This window comes from Momordica charantia (genome assembly GCF_013281855.1).
Source record: "Momordica charantia cultivar OHB3-1 chromosome 1 unlocalized genomic scaffold, Mcharantia_2.0 BLBB01000001.1, whole genome shotgun sequence".
NCBI classification, from domain to species: domain Eukaryota; kingdom Viridiplantae; phylum Streptophyta; class Magnoliopsida; order Cucurbitales; family Cucurbitaceae; genus Momordica; species Momordica charantia.
Genome location: NW_028275157.1, coordinates 17,598,645 through 17,620,085, shown reverse-complemented (window position 1 = coordinate 17,620,085; position 21,441 = coordinate 17,598,645). Strand labels below are relative to the sequence as shown.

General features: G+C 33.9%; 2 protein-coding genes across 3 annotated transcripts; one reads left to right on the top strand and one right to left on the bottom strand.

Annotated features, from left to right (window-relative positions):
- Positions 1-2,833: 2,833 nt before the first annotated feature.
- LOC111005549 (BTB/POZ domain protein) lies at positions 2,834-7,710 on the top strand. 2 transcript variants are annotated; one of them, XM_022277075.2, is made up of 4 exons: positions 2,834-3,557; positions 3,691-3,772; positions 3,845-5,032; positions 6,326-7,710. In XM_022277075.2, the coding sequence occupies exons 3-4, from the start codon at positions 4,403-4,405 to the stop codon at positions 7,298-7,300; spliced, it is 1,605 nt and encodes a 534-aa protein (XP_022132767.1). In that variant the 5' UTR covers positions 2,834-3,557; positions 3,691-3,772; positions 3,845-4,402; the 3' UTR covers positions 7,301-7,710. The 2 variants fall into 2 exon arrangements, with proteins under 2 accessions (XP_022132767.1, XP_022132768.1); XM_022277076.2 differs by having other exon boundaries at positions 3,840-5,032.
- A 3,909-nt stretch (positions 7,711-11,619) lies between these two features.
- LOC111005946 (BEL1-like homeodomain protein 2) lies at positions 11,620-15,923 on the bottom strand. The gene is made up of 5 exons (XM_088119854.1): positions 15,606-15,923; positions 14,361-15,524; positions 13,199-13,584; positions 12,836-12,896; positions 11,620-12,383 (listed from the first exon to the last, which is right to left on the bottom strand). The coding sequence occupies exons 2-5, from the start codon at positions 15,402-15,404 to the stop codon at positions 11,910-11,912; spliced, it is 1,965 nt and encodes a 654-aa protein (XP_087975980.1). The 5' UTR covers positions 15,405-15,524; positions 15,606-15,923; the 3' UTR covers positions 11,620-11,909.
- Between the last annotated feature and the right edge of the window lie 5,518 nt (positions 15,924-21,441).

Sequence of the window (21,441 nt, the reverse complement as noted above, 5' to 3'; positions counted from 1 at the left end):
TAGTACGATTCACCACAACCCAATGTAAATCGAATATACTAGTAAATCACATTATGCTCTCTTTGCGTTTGCCACTGGATATGCTTCTATCGAGAGATTTTTCTCCTATGTGTCTTACTTTTTCTCACCTCGAGAGCTTGAGCATAATTCTTCAAAAAAATAAAAATAATAGGTTATCTTACAAAAAAGCATTAATCCTAAGATTGGTTGACTAGTTATCCTTTTTTCTTCCTTTTTTTTAACAATGTGGAACAAATTTGAATTTGTCAACCTTACTTTCTATTGTGATGGTTAGATAGTATATCTCAACCTACGATTACCCACATAAATGAGATCCAGATAGTAGCTGTTGATGTAGACAGTAGTAAAGAAGTTGAAGAGACGCCTATATAGCTCAACTAGAAATTTGTTATTACGAGTATTCTATCGTGTGATATACCCCATTAGGATTATTTTATTGAAGATAATTTAGATTATCATAACTTATAACGATGTGTTACAAAAGGTTTTAATGTGTATATCCTAATTAAACAAGTAATTATTAATGCATGTCATCAAATGGGTTGGGGAAATTAAAGGCCATTATTTTTGGAGGGGATCCCTTCATAACTTTCTTTCCCATAATGTGGCCCCTTGTACCCATGATGAGTGTAAGTGGAGACAACATACTAATGTTATCAAAGGGGACAACACTTCTCAAATAAAGACCCACTCTAATGAACATACTTGAACAATACATCTCCAATATGATAGGTCTCCACAATTGGATGGGTAGATGAATGTTGAAAATGGTTTATTCATTTATGAGCCAACCCAAAATGAAGGCGCTTGAAAGTGATTGATGGATGTTGTTTAAAGTTTAAGATAACCTCTAAGAAGAGGTTATAATCTTCGTAAAGATAAACAATCCAAAACTTTTGTTTTAAGCCTACAAATAATATCGTTATACTTGTAAAAACAAGTTGTTACCTTTAAGTTATACATTTGTAATATCTATCATTTTTCAATTCTCAAGTACATACATAGCGTTGCTGCCGATTAACATCTAAAGTGATATGGGCGGAGGTTCAAACTCGATTTTTAGTTGATGATGTATGCTTGAGTCAATTGAGTTATTTTCATGTGAGGATTGACAGTGATGGAGGAGGGAGTTGCATTCAAAGGGAAAGATTTTGCATATGGGAAGGCTGAGTTTGTAGATTAGAAATTAAATAAGACTATGCTGACAGGAAAGGTTTGACAACGAGGCCATGAGCTATGTAACATTTGGAGTAGTTGCCGTTGGCCCATTTTTACACCAATCACTACTCATCTACCTTTCTCAATTATTTCTCTCTCATACCCCATTTATTAGTTACAATATTTTTTTCCCTTGAGTACTACATGTGTGTTGTCGATCCAAATTCATGACGTTTTAGTTGGGTATATATGCTTTAATCAGTCGAATTATGGTTATGTTGACCTCTCTCTTCTTCTTCCTTTTAATATATTTTAATTTTTTTTAAAAAAATTACACCATCCTTCCATTATGATTCTAGTACTTTTCATTTATTTTAACTCAGTTCATATATTTTATTTTAATACTTTTGTAAATATGTAGAAACTATTGAGTTACATTAATATGATATATGGTTTTATCTATATAGAAAGTTGAAATAAATACCATTAAACTTTGGTTAACTTTTTAAATTATAATTATAAGACCTCAAATTGACAATATGTTTGTTGAAAAAGTTCACGTTTTACCCCTATTAAATCAGGGAGTCAAATTTAATTAAAAAAATTTCAGTTCTATCCAATTAAATCTTAAAATTTAAGTAAATGGAGACTTGACATTTTGTTACTAAGTTTGAGACTTATTTATTATCTAATTCATTTTATAGTTAGAATCAAGTACTTAATTTTTTTTTTTTTTTTGTTGAATTTGGGTATAAAATACTTTTGAATATTTGGTGGTTTACTTTTGTTTGGTTTGTTGATTGATTGACGAACACTTTTATTTTAATTTAGTTGTGAGAAGATATTAATCATATCATGAAGGTAAATTCAAATATAAAATTGATCAAAATGAACTATCTTACAAATAAATCAAGATAAATTCAATTTATTAGTTAAGACATCTTATTACTTGTTTAGAGGTCGGAGGTTCAAAAATTTACGAGGATAAAATGGGTATTGACATTATAGCATGGGATAGAATATAAATTCCTATAAAACTATTTCTTATCCCATAAAAAAAATGGAAATAATGCCTCACTCAAAAATTGCACTCAACATAAATCATCAACCACAAAACCTAGAAATCAAAATAATAAATTAAAGAAAAGAAAACAAGTCAAAAAGCTTCCCAAGACAATGTTTCATATTTGGCCATCTGATCTGTCTTCATGATGGTGATGTTGTCTACTCTCCTTCTCCTTCTCTCTCTGTCTAAACTAAAGCAAATACATCAAAAACCAAAAAGAAATGGAAAAATGATGAAAGAAAGGGGAGGAACAAAACAAGATAGCAAACGTCTTCAAGGAGGTTTTTGAGCTTTAATTATTACTTAAAACATGGACCCAACATGGAAAATCTTGACAAGAGATCATGCAGGCAAACTTTGATTTGGAATTATGGGAAGCTAAGTTCTGATTGGAGGAAGAGCTGTAAGAAATCTGAGCTTTGACAAATGAGGTTGCTTTGGGGGAGATGAGGTTGTTGGAGGGGAAAATTTCTCCAATTATTTAGAACCCAAGTTGAATTTGCTTTGACTAGATAGTGTATCTCAAGCTAAGTTTGCAATTCAAAATTATTTCTTCTCTCTTTCTCAACCCATTAATTCTTCTAATCCAAATCTCAGTTCTATAATTTCAGTTTGGCCCACCAACATCATTCATATTGCTTTTGTTTGTTTTTTGTTTGTGACATCAGTGGCTTCACATATCTTAATCGAATTTGTTTGAACTTGATTTTGAAGTTAAACCAATTTTGAAATGAGAGTTAGCAAAACAAAACAGGTAAGAACAAGGGGCATGTAGTGAAGCTTCAGAGAAGACATTTGCATGTTGTTAGGATTTTTGTACCATCCTCATTTCCCATCATTTTCCATCATCCGCCCCCACAACCCCATGAAATCCGAAGCTTTCCACTGAGAAAATCAAGAAAAAAAAATGTTGTTTTTCTGGAGATGCCCTTGTCCTCCATTATTGCTCCCTCTTTGAGCTCAATTGAACAATGGGGTGAGGGCATTTAAGTCACTGAACTGACAATTAACGTTCAGGATATATTACCATCGTGGCCACTGAAAGCGAAGGGCTTCTCATTTTGGGCATGCCTAGAATATCCACAGATGAAAGTGAAACCAAGCCATTTGGGAACCCCAATAAAATTTCAAAAGTAGAATTGGAAATGATGAGGAGGGGCGTGCCTGTTTGATTACTGAGAAAGCTTCGTGAGTGCGAAACAGAAAGAGAGAGATTGCAGAGAAAAAAGAAAGAAAAAAAAAAGTTGTGCAAACAAATTCTGAGAGACCCACATGGAGCTACAATCATCAAAAGCGAGATGGAGGCAAATCGGTAGGTGATAAAGTAGAGCCATTCCCACCTCTTCCTTTCACTTTTTTTTTTCTTTTTTCTTTTGTGGGTCTTCTGATTTTTTCTTTACTTCACAAAGTAAAAGAGTCTCTTCACTAATTATTCCATTTACAAGGCTTTGTTCGCTGGTTCCCTTGATGCTTGACACCGGAGCTCGCTTTTCAATCATAATACGCAGTCGCGGTTTCGAATAAGAGGTGGGTTTTCTCAGACTTCTCTCTCTCAGGTCTTCTTCACTTTGGCACTGATATTATCGCAATCCAGAACAGATGGTGGTGAGTTTTGGGTCTTTGGGAAGATTTAAGAATCTCTAGTCTGCAAATGGAACAATGAAATTCAGTGCGCGGATGTTTGAGTTTTGTACGCTGTCTCCGAAAGGAAATGTACGAGGCTGCGAATCTCTCGGTGATGGTTTTAATGCTTTCGATTCTGAAGCAAATTAGGGGCGAAGGGGCGATCCGAGTACCAATTGCTTTTGGCTGAAAATACAGTTCTTCTTCCATTTGCCTTCCATTTCATCTTTCTGCTAAATTTGGATCGTCTGTCGTCTGATCTGATCTTCTAATATCAAAAGGTTATAAATTGGGTGCTTAAATTGAGTTAGAGATGCACTTTGTGCATGTGGTCGTTCAGTTCAAAGCTTGGAGTGTTTGATTCAGAAAGTAGGAGGCTGTAAGTTTCTTCCACATCTTACTTTCCTCTTTTATCTTCGAGTACGTATCTTTTTGTGTAGAAAGCTTTTGCGGCTGTTCTGAGGTGCTGTGGGTCTTTTGTTCTTAATGTGCTCTGTTTACCATATTTAAACAAGCTGCAATAAATCAATAAGAATGGCTGAAATAAGGTTAACTAGAGTAGAACAAGGCCAAACCAAGATTAAAAATGTTCCAATTGCTGTAACCCCAGAAGGTTTTTGGTGCTGCCCTTCTCCTGTTGTTTTTCAGAAGACCCTCAAAAGTCAAAATACTCTAAACAAACCTAAACCTGCCTCCCTTCCCCCTAAGATCCCTGTCGAGAAGAAATCATCCCCTGTGACTGATAGAAAGCCAGCACTTACGAGATCACGGTCAGCTGCTGTTTCTGATGATGACCGAAAAGGCAATGCTGATACTTCTGGCTTTAGTGCCCCAGAGGCTGTACATAGGGTATCACGACCTAAGATTGAAAATATGCCAAGAAAAATAGCAATTGAGTTTGGCGAGCCTGGGACAAGTAATATAAAGGTTGTTTTACTCGGGAAGCAAGGATTTTCGGTGAAGTTAAGCGTTCATAAAAATGTTTTGATGGATAATAGTACCTTTTTTGCCAATAAACTTTCTGATCAAGAAGGTTCCTCTCTGGAAATTGGTGATTGTGAAGATGTTGAAATATATGTTGAAACTGTGGGATTGATGTACTGCAAAGAAATGAAGCAATGGCTGATGAAGCAAAATGTTTCTCGTGTTCTGCGAATTCTGAAGGTAATAAGCGAATTCTTATAGTCATAGCATGTTATAATCATACATTTCAAGAATATTGTTTGTCCTTCTGTTCTTATGACATTGTGATGTTTCATTCGGTTGTTTGTGCTTCCTGATTGAAAATTATGAATCACATTATAATAAATATGATCTTTTCTACTAGGAGGGCATGAGATGGTTATTACCTGTTGCAATCCTAGTGGTTCAAAACAGAAGTTCACTAAAAATACTTGATATATTGTGGTGGGTGTATCGCGATACAGTCGTTGAAGCATTAACAGTCACAAGTAAGAGGATGGTATACGAGGGTGAGGACCATACAGTACAGATATGAGTAAGTGTACTGTGCAAACGTATAGTACACTCTTTAGGGTGTGTTTGAGAGTGATTTTGGCATGAGAAAATCACTTTTAAGGTATCACTTGGGGGTGATTTTGGAAAACCAATTATTCTTAAATTTTTTTTTTTTTTAAATCACTACTGCTACCATCACTCCCAAACACACCATTAGACTCTTGAGTGTGACATAATTGGGCATTCTTGCAACTTAGCTAAGTAGTTTTAAGACCTTCAAAATACTAAAATTTATGATTCTATTACTCTTGAATGCTGTTTAGCTCAAATTTTTATTCTTCATTCATTATTAGTTTTGGAACAAAAAGATAATAAGTAAAGTGGCCAGTTGAGGTTGAGTGGCTAGAGTTGAAAGGATGTCATTGGTCTTGCCACTGGAAGTATCATCATTTCTGATGTGTATCTAAAGATGCTTGGAGAAGCTATGTGGTGTGTATATGCATACATGAGAAAAAGATGATGGTAAGACTCAAAAGATCCTTCGATAAATCTTTTTTAGTTACCATATTGGGGTTTAATAGATTCTTAATTCCTACTCTGCTCTACTTGAAAGCTGCATATATAGAAATGGTTAGTAATATTTGATTGCTGTTAGAAGTATTGAAGCAATTTTGGATAAATCAAGTCAGAGAATTGGTTACTATACTATTGTCGAGGCATATAAATTGAAATTGGGAAGTACATGGGTTACATTTTCCTTTGACTCCCAGTTATTAAAAAAAAAAAAACTTAAATTTAGGTATCTGTGGAAAGATTAATGGGAAGGTTCTAAATCAAGGATCTTCATGGACGATTTCATATGCATTTTCTAAAAAATACTCCAAATATCAAATCAGGTTATTTGAAATGAGATCTTGTTATCTTATGTTGAATGAATTCTTTTAGCATGTGTAGTGGAGATCAAATTTACCTAAGATACTTGTTTTGTTTGCCTTGCAGGTTGCTGAATTTCTTGGCTTCAAGTCATGCATGCAATCATGTCTAGAATACTTGGAAGCTGTCCCTTGGGTTGGTGATGAAGAAGAAGAGAAGGTTGTCACGTCCATCCTCCGACTTCAAAGTGAGGGCATTGGAGTGAGCCCAGTACTGAAACGAGTGTCTGCTGGTGTGTCTAAACCCCATAAAGACACTCTTTCCCATATCATCGAACTTGTTCTTAGAAGCAATGAGGAGAGAGGCCGACGGGAAATGAAATTGGTGGTCCTGAGGCTCCTTAGGGAGAACCAGAGTGTCCCCAGCCATGCGAGTTCAACCGACATTTGCAATGAAATTATTTACTCTTCTTGTAGAAACTGTTTGTCTTCACTACTGTGCCTCTTCCAGCAGGCTGCTGAAACTGATTTTACTGACAGATCAGTGGACAGGAAAGAACCGGTGCTGAAGCAAATCACTCTAGAGGCTGATAACCTTTCGTGGTTGCTTGAGATCTTAGCTGACAGGCAAGCAGCTGATGAGTTTGCAGTTATGTGGTCGAAGCATCAGGAACTAGCCGCTCTACATGCGAAGTTGCCTATTGTTTCTCGTTACCATGTTAGCTGCATAACAGCAAGGTTATTCGTTGGCATTGGCAAAGGAGAGCTCTTACCAGCAAAGGAGACCCGTAAACTGTTGTTACACACATGGTTAGAACCGTTGATCAATGATTATAGCTGGTTAAAACACGGTTGTGGGTCGTTTGATCGAAAGGTCGTGGAGGAAGGAATTGGTCGGACGATCCTCACTCTACCTCTAGAGGATCAGCAGAGCATTCTGCTAACTTGGTTGGGCAGTTTTCTGAAGGTTGGGGATAGCTGCCCAAATCTCCAACGAGCGTTCGAGGTTTGGTGGCGTCGGACCTTCATTCGACCCTATGTTGAGGCACAAGGAAGCATTCACCAGCAAGATTGCTCAATCACACCCCAGTTGGGGCCTTAAATACATGCCAGTGCCAGCATATGATGGAATGCAAGTATAGATATGGATCGTTCAAGCATCTCTCTCTGAGTTGAAGATGAACAAAAACTGACCATTGGGGGGCAGGCAAAGTGTATTGCTTATAGTTTATTATGTCGAATGAATTTCGAATATCATCGAGAATGATCTCGATGAAGTGAATTGCTCTGTTTGAGTTCAATTTGAATGTAGTAGTATCAGTCGGATGTGCATTTTATACTCGGAATGCACCTCTGTTATCATTACTCATCCTTGTTGAAGTTGAAAATCAAGGTGTTGGCTGCTTTTCTTTGCTTATGCTATTGAAATTTACTTTGTAACACCAAGATAGAGCTATGGGTGTGTTTTCTGCAAGTTGTTTTATAAAACTGGTTTATAGATCTGTTGATTGATTTCTTTCTAAAATTTCAAATTACTGGAGACTTGAAATTATCATGCATATGATCATGTCTTCAAACGCAAAATTACTTTGGCAAGTTATTATATAGTATGAACAAAATATGAGTAATAAATTAACAAAATTGGAGGATCTAAGATTGTGGACTGGGATGGGTTGGGTTTGAAATTTGGGAATTTATTGTCCAACTCTGAAATAAAATGGGAAAACAAAAAATGTATAGGGACTTGCCGTACAGGAAAATTCATCCCCAACAATTAGTGAGATATATACAAAATGAAGAGTCAAAGGAGAACCATTCATTTTATTTTATTAAAAATTTCGGTCCTTTTCTTTTCAACTTATGTTTATTTTAGTCTTTGTACTTTCAAAAGGTTCGTTTTAATTGTTATACTCTTAAAAGGAAAAAAAAAATTATGAATACATTTCAAAAAATTTATTGAATAGAGATTATAACGGATAAAAGTTGCAAATATAGAAACTAAAATATACGTTTCAAGAGTACAAAGACTATAATAGATCACAATAATATTTTTAAACCTAATATTTTTTCATAAAGTATTGAAACTACATTTTTTATAAAAAAGTTCTGACTAATTACAAGAAGAATAATAATTAAATAATTTTTTGAAGGAAAAAAAAGAGCTAAAACAATCTAATTTAAGAGATTAGCAAAGGATATGGGTAGAACGACGAACAAGGGAAAAAAGCATGAGCTCTTTTTGATTTATATTTAAAAAAATGAAATTATATAACACAAAGAAACAAGTGTGAAAATGGTTGGATTGGCTCGTTTGATTAATCAATTTGTTTTTTATTTTCTACTTTTTGAAAATTTAACTTAGCAATTATAAACTCTACTTGCTATTTCATTTCCTTGTTTTTTTTTTTAACAACGTTTTCAAAATCTAAATTAACTTTTTAAAATTTTAAAAAAAGTAATTATTTCACTAAGAATTCTAATAAAAAACAAAAGAAAAAGTAGTGCTAGGAGAAAATGTATGTAGAAGAGATATCTGTGAGGAAATATAAAGCGATATTTGTAAGAATGACATGTAAGTGAAGTGGGTAATGGGTCAGAATTGAATACAGAGGAGCCCTAATTAAGTTGGGCCCAGATGAAGAAGACGTCAGGGATGGGCCCAAGAGGTGAAATTGGCATGCGGGCCGGCCCAGGTAGGAAGCCCATGTGGGACCAAAAATTATGACGACATAATTATTAAAATTTTAGGAAATTGATGTTGGGTTTGTTGGCTGCCGGTTGGTTTGGTTGGTTTGAAATCACGTGCCGGATGCGTGCCCGCGTACGTAAACAAGACAAACAAACCATTCTGCAGATTCAGACCATCACTTCACCCTTTGTAATAAAAAAAAATCATTGAGTTTTTATTATTTCTCTTCAGTCTCCCCTCATAATTTCTCCAGAAATTATTTAATATTTTTTAGCCCTTTCTCTGCCTCTTCCACCACTCCCCTCTCAAAAAAAAAAAAAAAAACAGTATTTATTTCACATTCAATGAAAACCTAAATTTCTGACCAACCCACATTCCCAAAAAAAAAAAAAAAAAAGAGAGAGAGTGGGCTACCTGACATACACATTAATTGAAAGAGAAAAAAAAAATTTACGTGCGAAAATTGAATTCACTGTGTGTGATAGTTGAAGGAAATTTGAAGGATGAAAATGGAAATTTGGAACAAAAAGATGAATGTGTACGAAAGAAAAAAAAAAAAAAAAAACAGTGTTGAGAATTAAAGACAAACAATAAAAACACAAACAGGCAGAGACCCACTAAATTTGGTGCTTTGTGTGATGTATAGTGTCTGAGAAGGCTGAATGGTTTTATCCACTGTGTCTGTCTGTGGTATTAAAGAGTTGAATTTGGGCAACAAAGTGAGAGAATGCCCTTTATATGAAGGGAACATCATATAAAGTTTCTTTAACAAAATCAATGTGGCCTCTCTTCTGTTTTTCAGTACCACGCTCTATTAACCTTCTCACCTACGATCACGTCTCTTTCTCTTTCTCTTTCTTTTCAATTGGTTTATATATATCAAGGTTAAGGTTTTAAACATCGATGTTGATAGGAAAAACATGGTAACAAATATAATAGATGACGTATATACATACCATGAAGTAGCTAGTCACAAACTAATTTGAACATAATCAACTTGAACATAGCTTAACTGGTTAAAGCGCCTATATATCTTCGATTAAAAGGTTTAGTTCGAATTTTCATTCTCTCATGTGTTGTACTAAAAAAAACTGACTTGATCCTAATTCAATTGGTTAAGAAGATATATAAAGCTTTGAACGAAAGGTTAGAGATTCAAAATCAAGACTGATAAGCTCAAAAGTTAAATAAATAAATTCCCAATCAGATAACTTTTCTGAAAGGAATATAACAATCAATTTGGAAGAAAATTTCTTTGAAAATTTTGTCTTTTTGTTTGTTTTTTTATTAAGTTGATTGAGATTTCAAATTGTCCTTTTATAAACATGGGTTATAAAATTGTTGTTATATGACGTTTTTTAATTTGAAAATTCTGACTTTGACTTGCATTATTCTTATAAGTAATTAGATGGGACGGCTGCGTTTCCAACCTCTTATTGGTCATTTTTCGAACGGAACCCAACTCTTTATAATATTTTTAAAGGTACATTATAAATTTATAAATAAACCTTTTTTTTTTCTTTTTACAAATAAGAAAACAATTTCCAAGATATTTACCAAACCAACTCTAAACTGAGCATATAGGTTTAATTAGCATCAATTTGATGTGGTATTGCACCCACATATTTTTAGTACACGTGGCATTTCTTTTACAAAGACATGTCATAATCTAACCACACTCAAACTTTTCTCATTGATGGTAATTTAACTTATTAAAACCCTATATCTTACCAAATAAAGATGAGAAAAAAGGATTGCTAAATGTTTAGATATATATATATATATATATATAAAAGTAATGTTTGTGAAATAAATAAAAAAACAAAACAAAACAAAAGTAAGTGGCAACACAAAGGCATATATATTAGGTAATAAGTTGTTGTTGCTTTGCATATGATTGTTTTGTGATTTAAGGAAACATGGTGGGTTTGGTGACTAAGTAATTATATTGTGAAATATATAATTAAAAGACCAATCCCAACACACTCACTCACACATATGGCAGTAAAAAAATAAAAATAAATAGAAAATACCCTATCTTGTATAGTTTGGCTGTTATATGTATACTGTGGATGCAAATGGAAAATATGTTGCCCTAAAACATAGCAAATGTAGCTTTCATAGAAAATAAAACTACCAAATTTGGAGAACCCCTTTCAAAGGGAAAATAAATTTGTTGCAAGTTGATAGTTCTTCATATATGTTTTGTGACTGTGACAGCTATATCTAGTTTCTTATATATAGGTAGATGGCTAAATTATGATTCTCATATCTTTGTGTGTTGTCAATTTTAATGTCATGCTTTCTATACTTTAATGTAAGGTTAGAGTTACATTGTGCTCTTTCATGTCTTTGCCAATTTCATCCATATATTCTTTGAAGTTTTAGTTTTGACCCTATAATTTAGTTTATTATACAATTATTAATCTCAAACGATCATAACAAGTCATCAGCGCTTAAATTATTGATTCATTCCGTGGTGATTTAACATAGTATCAAAACTAGATACTATGTGTTCAAACATCTATAAAATGTCTTGTTTAGTAATGATTAAATGACCAAGATTATTATGGTATTACAAAATTAACATAAATTAGTTCTTAAAGCCTCAAAAGATAATCTCAAATTACACACATAATGATCTCTTTTTGTTCTTTCTTACAGCTCCGCAAAATGGTTTTGATACATATAATTACATTATTCTACAAACTCCCCAAATAATTTTTCCAACATTTAGAGAACAATAAAGCCATTCATAGCTAGAGATAAGTACATAACTAAAAGAATTCAACAAAACCCTACTATACAATTAACAATAATTTAATCAACCCCAACAAAGAACTAGCCCTAATTACACATAAATTTGCTGCTAGTGCTACGTACTGGGATTCGACCATGATATATTAATTAATTTTCTATCCAAAAACAAAAATGACAAAAGGGCTGATTCGATTTTGTTGATTGATTATTCGTACCGCGTTGATCTTGATATGGGGAAGGGGAAGAAAAAGGGAAGCTTTTTTCAAGAGTGTCCAAAGTTCCTGACGGAGAAAGGCGGGTTATCGGCCGGCGCGTTTCCGGCGTGGCGGAGCCCTAAAGTGAGGGACACGTCTCCAGACGCCGTACCGCTGGTCCCGAACCTTATAAGTGTTGGCCCATTCATGTCAGCCGCTGCTGCTGCTACATGATCTCCAGTGATGGTCCCATAATTTTCTGCCACCATGCTTCCATGGCGCCACATATCGTGCAGCTCCGAGTACATCTCCGTCGCCGCCGTGCCTTGGTCGGCGGTTGACGGTGGTGGTGGAGCGCCGGTGGCGGCGGTGGTGGGCGTTGGATTTTGTGCAGTGTTTTGGGTTTTGTTGTTATTGATTTTATTAGGTTGTGTAGTACTATCGTCTTCTGAATCTGCTTCTACTTTGCCTTCAAGTTGGTACATTTCTTCCACCATCGGTTTCCACAGCCGAACTCTCGCATTAATGAACCAATTCGAAACCTGTAATTTTTAAATTAGAAAAAAAAAACAAAAAATTTGCCACGTTGTTATTCATTTAGAAATTAAATAATAAAGGTGATGTACTAATCTATGGCGGGTTTTTGATTGTAAAAGCTGCAGAAAAGAAAAGCAGACGAGTTTCGGAATTTGGCTTTTCATGCAAACCCAAAAAAAGATTATAAATAAATAATTTTAATTCAAGGGAAAAGAGGTAAGAAAAGTAAAAAGGGAGAATTTAATGAGCGACAGAAAAAGAAAGGAAAAACGTATGAAAAAACAAAGGACAATTGGTGTGGGGATTTTATTATCCTCCTTCGTCAATCTCCAATCTCCAATCTCGTTTGAAGATAATATTATATATTTTGGGAGAGTGATGTAATAAAAGAATAATAATAGTAATAATATGGATTTAGATTAAAAAGAAAAAAAGAGATGAGATTTAGGGAGGGAACCTGATTTCTGGACAAACCAGTCTGTCGAGCTAACAGAAGCTTGTCTGCGTCGCTGGGGTACCTGAAGAAAAAGACCATAAAATGACAATCAGAGTCCTTTGGTTTCTTTTTCAATTCTGATCAGATTCTTCTATCTATTCATCATCACCATTTCCCCTTCCCTTCTCTCAAACCCTATAATCTCTTCTCTCTCTCTATAGCCTCTACATAGAGAAAGAGAAAGAGATGTGATTTAACATTCAACTTTTAGGTACCCTCTTCGCTTGGAATTAACGTTTATAAACTTAAGTTTTCAGAAAACAAAGAATAAAATGATTAATCTAACTTATGTTTGGATTTAGATATAGATATAGATATGCTTACGGGTGAAGAAAATGCTCGAAGAGCCAAGCCCTTAAAATGTTGACGGATCGTTCGGGGAGGCCACGCTGCGGCCTCCAGGCCTCCTGCTCCATCATCCCCATCTGGTGGAAGGCCCTCTGCTGGCGGAGAGTCTGCTCCAGGATCTTGAGGCGCGGCGTCTCCCCCTTGGTAATCCCGGGCCCCCCGCTCCCGCCCTTCTCCCCAAGCGCCTCGTAGCTCTGCCTCAGTTGCCCCGCTATGGCCTCCTTCAGGCATCGGAAGTGCCGCGACATCGCCTTCTGCGTCAGCGTCGTGTATGGCCCCGCTGCCCCCGTCCCCATCACCACGTCGAACGAGTTCACCACCATCGCCATTTGCTCCCGGTATAGGTTGTATCTCCGCTCAACCTGAGTACAAGTACAACACACAAGTTTTTAATCTTCTTCTCTAATTCTAACTTAATTTCCCTCAAAATATTGATCACCTCGTCATTTGACTCTCATTTATCCAACTAAAGAAACACATGTTGGTTTTAATTACTTAATATGAGGATGATGACGATCCTTTGTGTTTCTCGCCATTGTTTTTCAACTTCTACGAATGCGGCCAAATTGACAGACATTTTTGTTTGAATTTTCTTAACCAAAAATAAATGAATGAATGAATGAGATCAATTGCTTCTCTAACTACCTATATTTGGGTCAACTATATAATCTATTTAATTTAATTTATAAGGAAAAATAAATTTATATATAGTAATTAATGATATATGATGTCCAGAATTGTAGGTTTCAACTGAAAATACATATATATATATATATATATCTTCACAAAGTGGGTACCAATTAAATCTGGTAGAACAAAAAGAAAAAAGAAAGAGGAATTAAATCTTGTGAAATCTAATCTAACCCTACCATATACCAACCTGGTCGCTGTGTGTTAGCTAATTAAGCTACGCTTATTATTATTTTGTGTGGAAAATCATTGATGATCCGCCGGCTTTTCAAGTGATTAAACTTCATTAACCATTAACTAATCAATCAATCGACAACACAACAATCCACAACACCCAGAAGAAACTAATTAACTTAGGGGAAAAAAAAAGATGAAATTTTTCACTCGTGAAAAAAAAAGAAAGAGGTAAAAGGAAGAAAAAATAAAAAATAGAGAGAGAGATTCGTGCCTCATCAAGCATGGACAATAGTTTGACCTTCCTCCGTTGATGCTCAATTCTGTCAGCAGCTGATAAGGGGGGAGGTTGGTCCTTCGACGATGAAGAGGCGCCGGTGGCGGCAGTTTCAGGGTCAGGGTTTTGCTTTGCACTGCCGAATTTGCTCTTCTTCAACTGAACCCTTCCAACGCTACAGAATTCTTCAAGCAATTCTTGTGCGGGTTTCGCAAATTTGGAGTTCCTCAATACGTTTACCACGCCCAAAGACGACCCAAATCCAACGTGATTAATCTGGCCGCCGTGGGAATTCTCCGAATTTCTATAAGAATATTGCAAAATTGAGGATGTCCCGGCCGACCCACTTCCGCCGCCGCCGCCGTGGACTTGATTATAATTATACAGAAATCCGCTGTCTCTAATACGCAATTCATCAGCTTTGGCGGCGTCCAAGGAGGAAGACGAGTGAAGTGAGAGTGAAAGCCCTTGACTTTCGACGACGGCGAATTGCCCGAAAGCGGCCTCGCCGTCGAAACCGTGAAGAGGGGTGGGTGGATTTGGGAGGAGCATATGGAGGGTGGAGGAGGTGGAAGGAGGAGACGGCGATCGAGGTGGCGGCGGCGGAGGGTTCATTAAAAAAAGCTGCATGGCAGCCGCAGCCGCAGCCGAATTAGGCGGCGGTGGCGGCGGAGGTTGCGGTCTCAACGTCCGAAAACTGTTGGAGAATTCGACGGCAGTGGGAGGCGGAGGGAAATTGAACATTTCTGACAACATGGCCCCGCCGGGTGCGGCGTAGACATGATGAAATTGTTGGTGGTGTTGTTGATCTATGTCGTCCGCGACAGGCGCGAGAGCGTCATCGTCGGCAAAGGCGTCGGGTCTGAGCTTGTCGCGGCGGATCTGGGGCGGGAGGTGGGCGGAGAGATGGGCGGGTGATTTGTCCAAGGCATTAGAGAAACTGGAGAAGATTCCTTGATGATAATCGTGGGACATAGAAGAATTGGCACAATTTGTTGTTGGCTTATTGGACAAAATTAATGGACCTTTTGCGATTCCCATATCATAAACAATAATTACAGTTATTCTTCTTCTTCTGATCCTTCATATCGCCGCCGGATCCAAAATTAATCCACCAATTCCCTCCGCATAATACAATCCCCCAATTTTCTTCTTCAATTCCTTCAAAAACAGACTAATTTCAATTAAAAAGGAAAGAAAAAAAAGAGATGGGTTTGTAATAATGAATGAATATTAGCTTACCTGTGTGTCTGTGAGAGAGTTGCAAAAGAGGCAAAGTTGTCAAGAAATGGTTTTTCTTTTTCTTTTGTGTGTGATTCTTTTTCTCTCTCTACAGGAAGGGTTTGGATATGAGTTTCTGATGTTTTTGTTTTCTTTCTTTCGGGTTCAGCTGGAAATTGAAGGAGGGAGTGTGTAGATGAGAATTGAGGTGAGAAAGTAAAAGAAATTGAGAGGGAAGGGGAAGGGAAGTGACTGATATTTTCTCTCAACAACAAACAAAGAGAGAATAGAGAGAGAGAAAGGGGAAGGGGGTCGCTGTTGTTCTTACGCTCGCTTACTCTTTCTTTTACCAAGGCATCATCGTCACTTTTTGTATTTATTTTTTTTGTATTATTTATTTTCCTGCCCCATTTGTCTCTTTTGATTTTTGTTTATTTTTTATCATTCAAAAAAAATACAGGAGAGAGGGAGAGAGAGGTAATAAAAATTTGTGAGATTTATAACATTCGTTTTTTTTTTTGTTTGTATTTTGTGTGTGTGTGTGACGGTGTGAGAGAGAGCACACTTTCCAATGTGTTTTTCTATTTAATGACATCAATAATTATTTGTTTCATTTATTTCTTTGTCTTGTTCATTTCTTTTTTATTTTTATTTTTTAACACCGAATTTACTTGGGAAGAAAGCTTGATAGTATTAATAGCTCGATGTGTTTCTAAAGTATTTATTTCTAATATCATTCAAAGCAGAGGTATTTACGCCTAAATTGAGTACTCACTCTGTCACTCGCATATTTCTTAGTATTTTTTTCTTTTTTTAAGATTACGCTTAACATACAAGTATAACTTTAGAGTTTTTATAATTAAATTATATATATTGAAAAACAAAGTAGGCACTACAGCTAGGTTTTGATACCACTTGTTAAAGACAACGGTACCTCAAGTATCTCCATAATTGTATGATATTGTCCGCTTTACTTTTGCTTTCATCCAAAATGTTTCATACCAATAGAAATAATTGTACCTATCTATATATCATGCATCATACTCTTCCCTAACCAATGTGAGACTTTGTTTGCATTCTCCTTACAAACTAGATCAAAAATTGTCAACTTAAATCTCAAGATCGTGATTGTCGGGAGTTAAGCAGCTAATAAGTAGCAAATCGATAAGTTCGACTTAGCAGTCTGAACCTTTAGACCAAAACACCAAATGATAGGTTGCATAGTACTATACTTCAAACGATTAGCTTTTCTTATATTGATCACACGTGTCATATTGATACTCATATCTTTCAATAAATATAATATTACAATCCAATTCAAACTTTAACTCAAATATAATATAAAATATAAAAGTATCATATCCATAATTTTTAATGAGTAAAAAGTTAATAAATAGTAATTAGTAAACGTCACTTCTAAAAGTATTTCATTACAAAATAAAGCTGGAAAAGAAATCTCCAAACCCTATATACCATCTACAAAGGATAGTCGAACAAATATCTTATATACATTTTAGGGACCAAAATTTAAAAGCATAGAGATGGGAAATGGAATAAAAGTAATATATATATATATATATATATATATATATATATATCAGGTTAATGGTTATTTTCTTTTTCCCTTTGATATTTAATAAAATTAATTTTGAAATTGGACACGTCACCTCACCCGTGATGGTTATTTTAGCAAACGACCTTTAGGGAACCGAATGCGGAATAAAATAAAAGATGGGGACAGCACAGAGTCATCCCAAAGCCTTACCTCCAATTACAACTAGCTCCCCCTTGAGTCATGAATGACCAAAATGCCCTACTGAAAACCTTAATTTCATTAAATTTAATTTTATATGGTACGGTCAGTTTGGTCATTTCGTAAATAGCGTTACAGATTGGATTCGCTAGTATTTCTAAGAGCCCTAGTAAAATATAAGCAAATGAAAATCAAGGTACAAAGAAAAGTGAACTAAACTGACAAGTATCATCTCACCAGCAAAATAAGAAATAAAAAAGATGATAATTAGATGTATCTTTTTAATCTTTATTTTATAAATTTAATAATTATAAATATTACGTAACAATTATCTTCAACTAATTTTCAATAATTCAAATCAGTAGAAAAGTTAAAAAAAAATAATACAATATTATTATAAATGATGGGTGGATCTACGAAAAAAATTGAAAAAAAAAAATTAGAGGAAATGAATTCAAAACGTACTTTCTCTCTAATGTAACAGGTTGGTCGGGATACTCTGTTTTTATGGAAATTTAAATATTTGATCTAAAAATTGGTAAATTTTGAAAGTAATTTATTTAGAAAAATATTATTATTAGCACGTGACGTAGGTTGGGGTTAAGACAAAGGTTGGCTTGGTTTGTGACATGTATGTGTGGTCCGAAAGCCACACATAACCGCTTTTTTTAGGGTTTCGAGATGTCCTTACCCTTTACACCATGCTCCATTCTTCTCTGTACATTTATTTGCTCTTATTAGGGGCGTTCCAATAATTCGATTTGGGTTTTTGCAAAATTAAAAAATTAGTTCGGTTTGCGGATGGAAATTTTTTTGTCGACTCAACTCGAACCGGCATCCTGTACATGGTAACAAAAATATTATATCTTTTAGGGTTCATATTCTCACCTTATCCTTTCCTTGAGCAGTTCCAAGTATGTGAAAAATATTTAGTAAAATTAACAAAATAGTAATCACATTTAGGTTTTTCAAATATCACATCTTTTAGAAAAAACAGAGGTCCAATTTGATAAGTTTACACAAATGATATGCATCTGTAATACATCTTACTACTAATATTTGTATGTAATATACATCTGATATATTACTGATATAAATATTTGATATAGTACTTGCAATATGTATGTGATATACATCTGATATGAATGTAAAATATGTGATATACATCTACTATAATACTAATATAAGTTACTGATATACTACTAATATGAGTATTTGATATATTCGAAAATTCTTACTTACATAATAGAGTTTGCTACCTACCACAACTTCCCTTACATTTTTCGCTCCCAGCCTCTTAAGGTAGTTAATTTGTTTACAAGTATTTAATAAATTTCCAAATTTTAGCAATTTAAAGACCCAATCCCAATCTAACCCATGTGTACACCCTTACCTCTTATCCGTTGCTTCAAAATTTTCATTATTTTATATATTTTCATTAATGGGTTCAAATATTTATTTAATTCAACGTCTAAATTTTTAGATTAATAATATTAAATAACTGTCTATTTAAATGAGTCCTTTTAATATTAAATTTAATCATTTATTACCATCGGTATAAGTAATACGCGTCTCTTTAATATATATAATCATATAGTCATCTTCTACTTTGAATATTGGAAATGGACTAAACCTCAAAATTTATAAGATTGATGCATGAATAATTTGTCCAGAAAAATGATGATGCATGAATTAGAGTAAATTTTAATTATTGAAAAAAACAACCAAATTCCTAGTAGTTTTTATTTCAAAAAGAAATTCCGAGCCGTTGTTAATATCTTAATCATTTTCTAGAAGGCTAGTATATATTGGAAACTTTTTTTAGTACAACATGTGGGGTGAGATTTTAAACTCACAATTTCTTAGGTTGAAATATGTGCTAATTACCGCTAACTATGCTCGCTTTGACATATATTCAAAACTTTTACCAAGGAATATTTTATGGAATTTTGATGACTTTTTTTAAGATTAAAATAAAAAAAACGAATTTTGATGTCTTGATCTTATTTTAATTCATATTTTATATATTTTGATTTCTGTACTTTAAATGATTTTTTTCGGTATTTGAACTATGCATAAAAAATCCATTTAATTTAATAGTAAATTTTGTATTATATTAATGAAATGTGTTACGTATGTATCAAAGTATTTTATAGGAATGGTCTAAGATTTTTATAAAATGTTATACTGGAATTTTGAAAGACCAGAAATATATATATATATATATATATATATATATATTTTGGAACCAACTGCAAAAACCGAATTGATGATTGACAGCCTAACGTTTGGAATCTCACGTGTGAACTTTCGGGGTGGGCCGTTCACGTGAATCCCACCCTCCCTTCACACGCTTGAAAGCCACACCTCATCATTTGCCAATACCTAATTATTATTATTATTTTTATTTAAAACCAAAAAGAAAAATCTCCATCCCCCATGTCACGTGCAAAGTTGGCTACGCACGTGTGCATGTCATTCATTGCCATCTCCAACTTTTGTTGGTTGCATACTGTTTTTTTTTTATCTTTTTTTTTTCCATCTCTTTTTTTAATTATTTATTTATTACCCAAAAAGTTAATATTGATTTGAAATAGAAGTTGAATTGGAAGTGGACAAACAGTTCTTTATATATGGGTAGTTGTTGTTGGTGGAGGTTGGATTAAAATATGTTCCTTTCCATTTTATTTTTCAAACAACAAACTTTCTTATTTTCTTACTTTTTACTTTTTACTTTTAATATATTATTTGGTCCCTTAAATATATGCAAACCATTTACCAATATTTTTAAAGTTTATTTTTTTCTCTTTGAAAGTATCAAAAATTTCAATTGAATTAACTTTAGTTCATGTATTTTTGAAAGGTTTTATTTGATCCCTGTATTTTTTAAAATAAATTATTTTGGTCTACATTTGTAAAATGTTAACACCAATTCTACACATAATATAAAATTATGGTTACATTTCAAGAAATATATTAAGTGTAGTGTCGTGTTAAAATTGTGATAGAAAAATGAGATTAAAAATCAAATTAAATGGCTAAAATGATCAATTTTTAAAAATACAAATACCAAAACGAATATTTTAAAATGAACATTTTAAAAATGTAGAGATCAAAATAAACCAAAGTTGAAATTGCAGAGAACAAATAGTATTTTACCTAATATAATATAACAAAGTTGTCGTGATTTTCAATTTATATATTTATATATAACAACTTCATTTTTAGTTAAAAAATAAGCTTGTTCGTTTTAGAAGTAATGTTCTTAAAGAAGGAAAAAAGAGGCGTAGAAATTATAAGCAAATAAATCCAATTTTGAAAAACATAAAACTACATGAAGTAGGTATGTTACAAAGAAAATGAACTTTGCAAACAGAAAATCAAATCAAATAAATTTAGTTAGTTGAACGATTGGGACAAAAATTAATAAATGAAATGGAAGGGCAATAATTAAGCTTTTAATTTTAATGATATTTTGTCTGGGAAAGTTGCTGACAAGTGGAAGATTTGTGTAATGAAATTTTTTGCCATTGGAATTCTCTAGAGAGAGAGAAAAAAAGAGAGAATAAGAACATGATTGGAGAGGAATGGAAGAAGAGTTATAGAGAAATTTAATTGAGGTACGAGGAAGCATATTCAACAACATAAATGATGCCTTTTGATCCTAAAAATATTTTGCTAAAGTATTTTTCTGTTTGTTAAATTATAATTTTCCATCCCCAAATATTTTTAAGACTATTTATTTAGTTTATGTGTATATTAATAAAGTTTTATTATTCTAAATTTTTAAGGTTGTATCTATGGACAGTCCATCCCTCTGCCTTCAAAGATTTTTATATGTCCTTGATCTTGCCTTTAATTCCCATTTAATATTTACGCTACAAAATGTTTGAACTTGTTTGAAATTAGACCATCATATAATATTTAAATAATACAATTAACATACTACGTAAACACTAAACTAAAGGTATTTGACGCTAAACTAAAGGTATTTGACGATAGGGATTTGTCAAACGCAAAATTAAAAGTTCAAAACGTATTAAAAATTTTCTTAAATATAATAGAACCAAATAGACGAAGAACCTATTAAAATAAAGTTTTAGA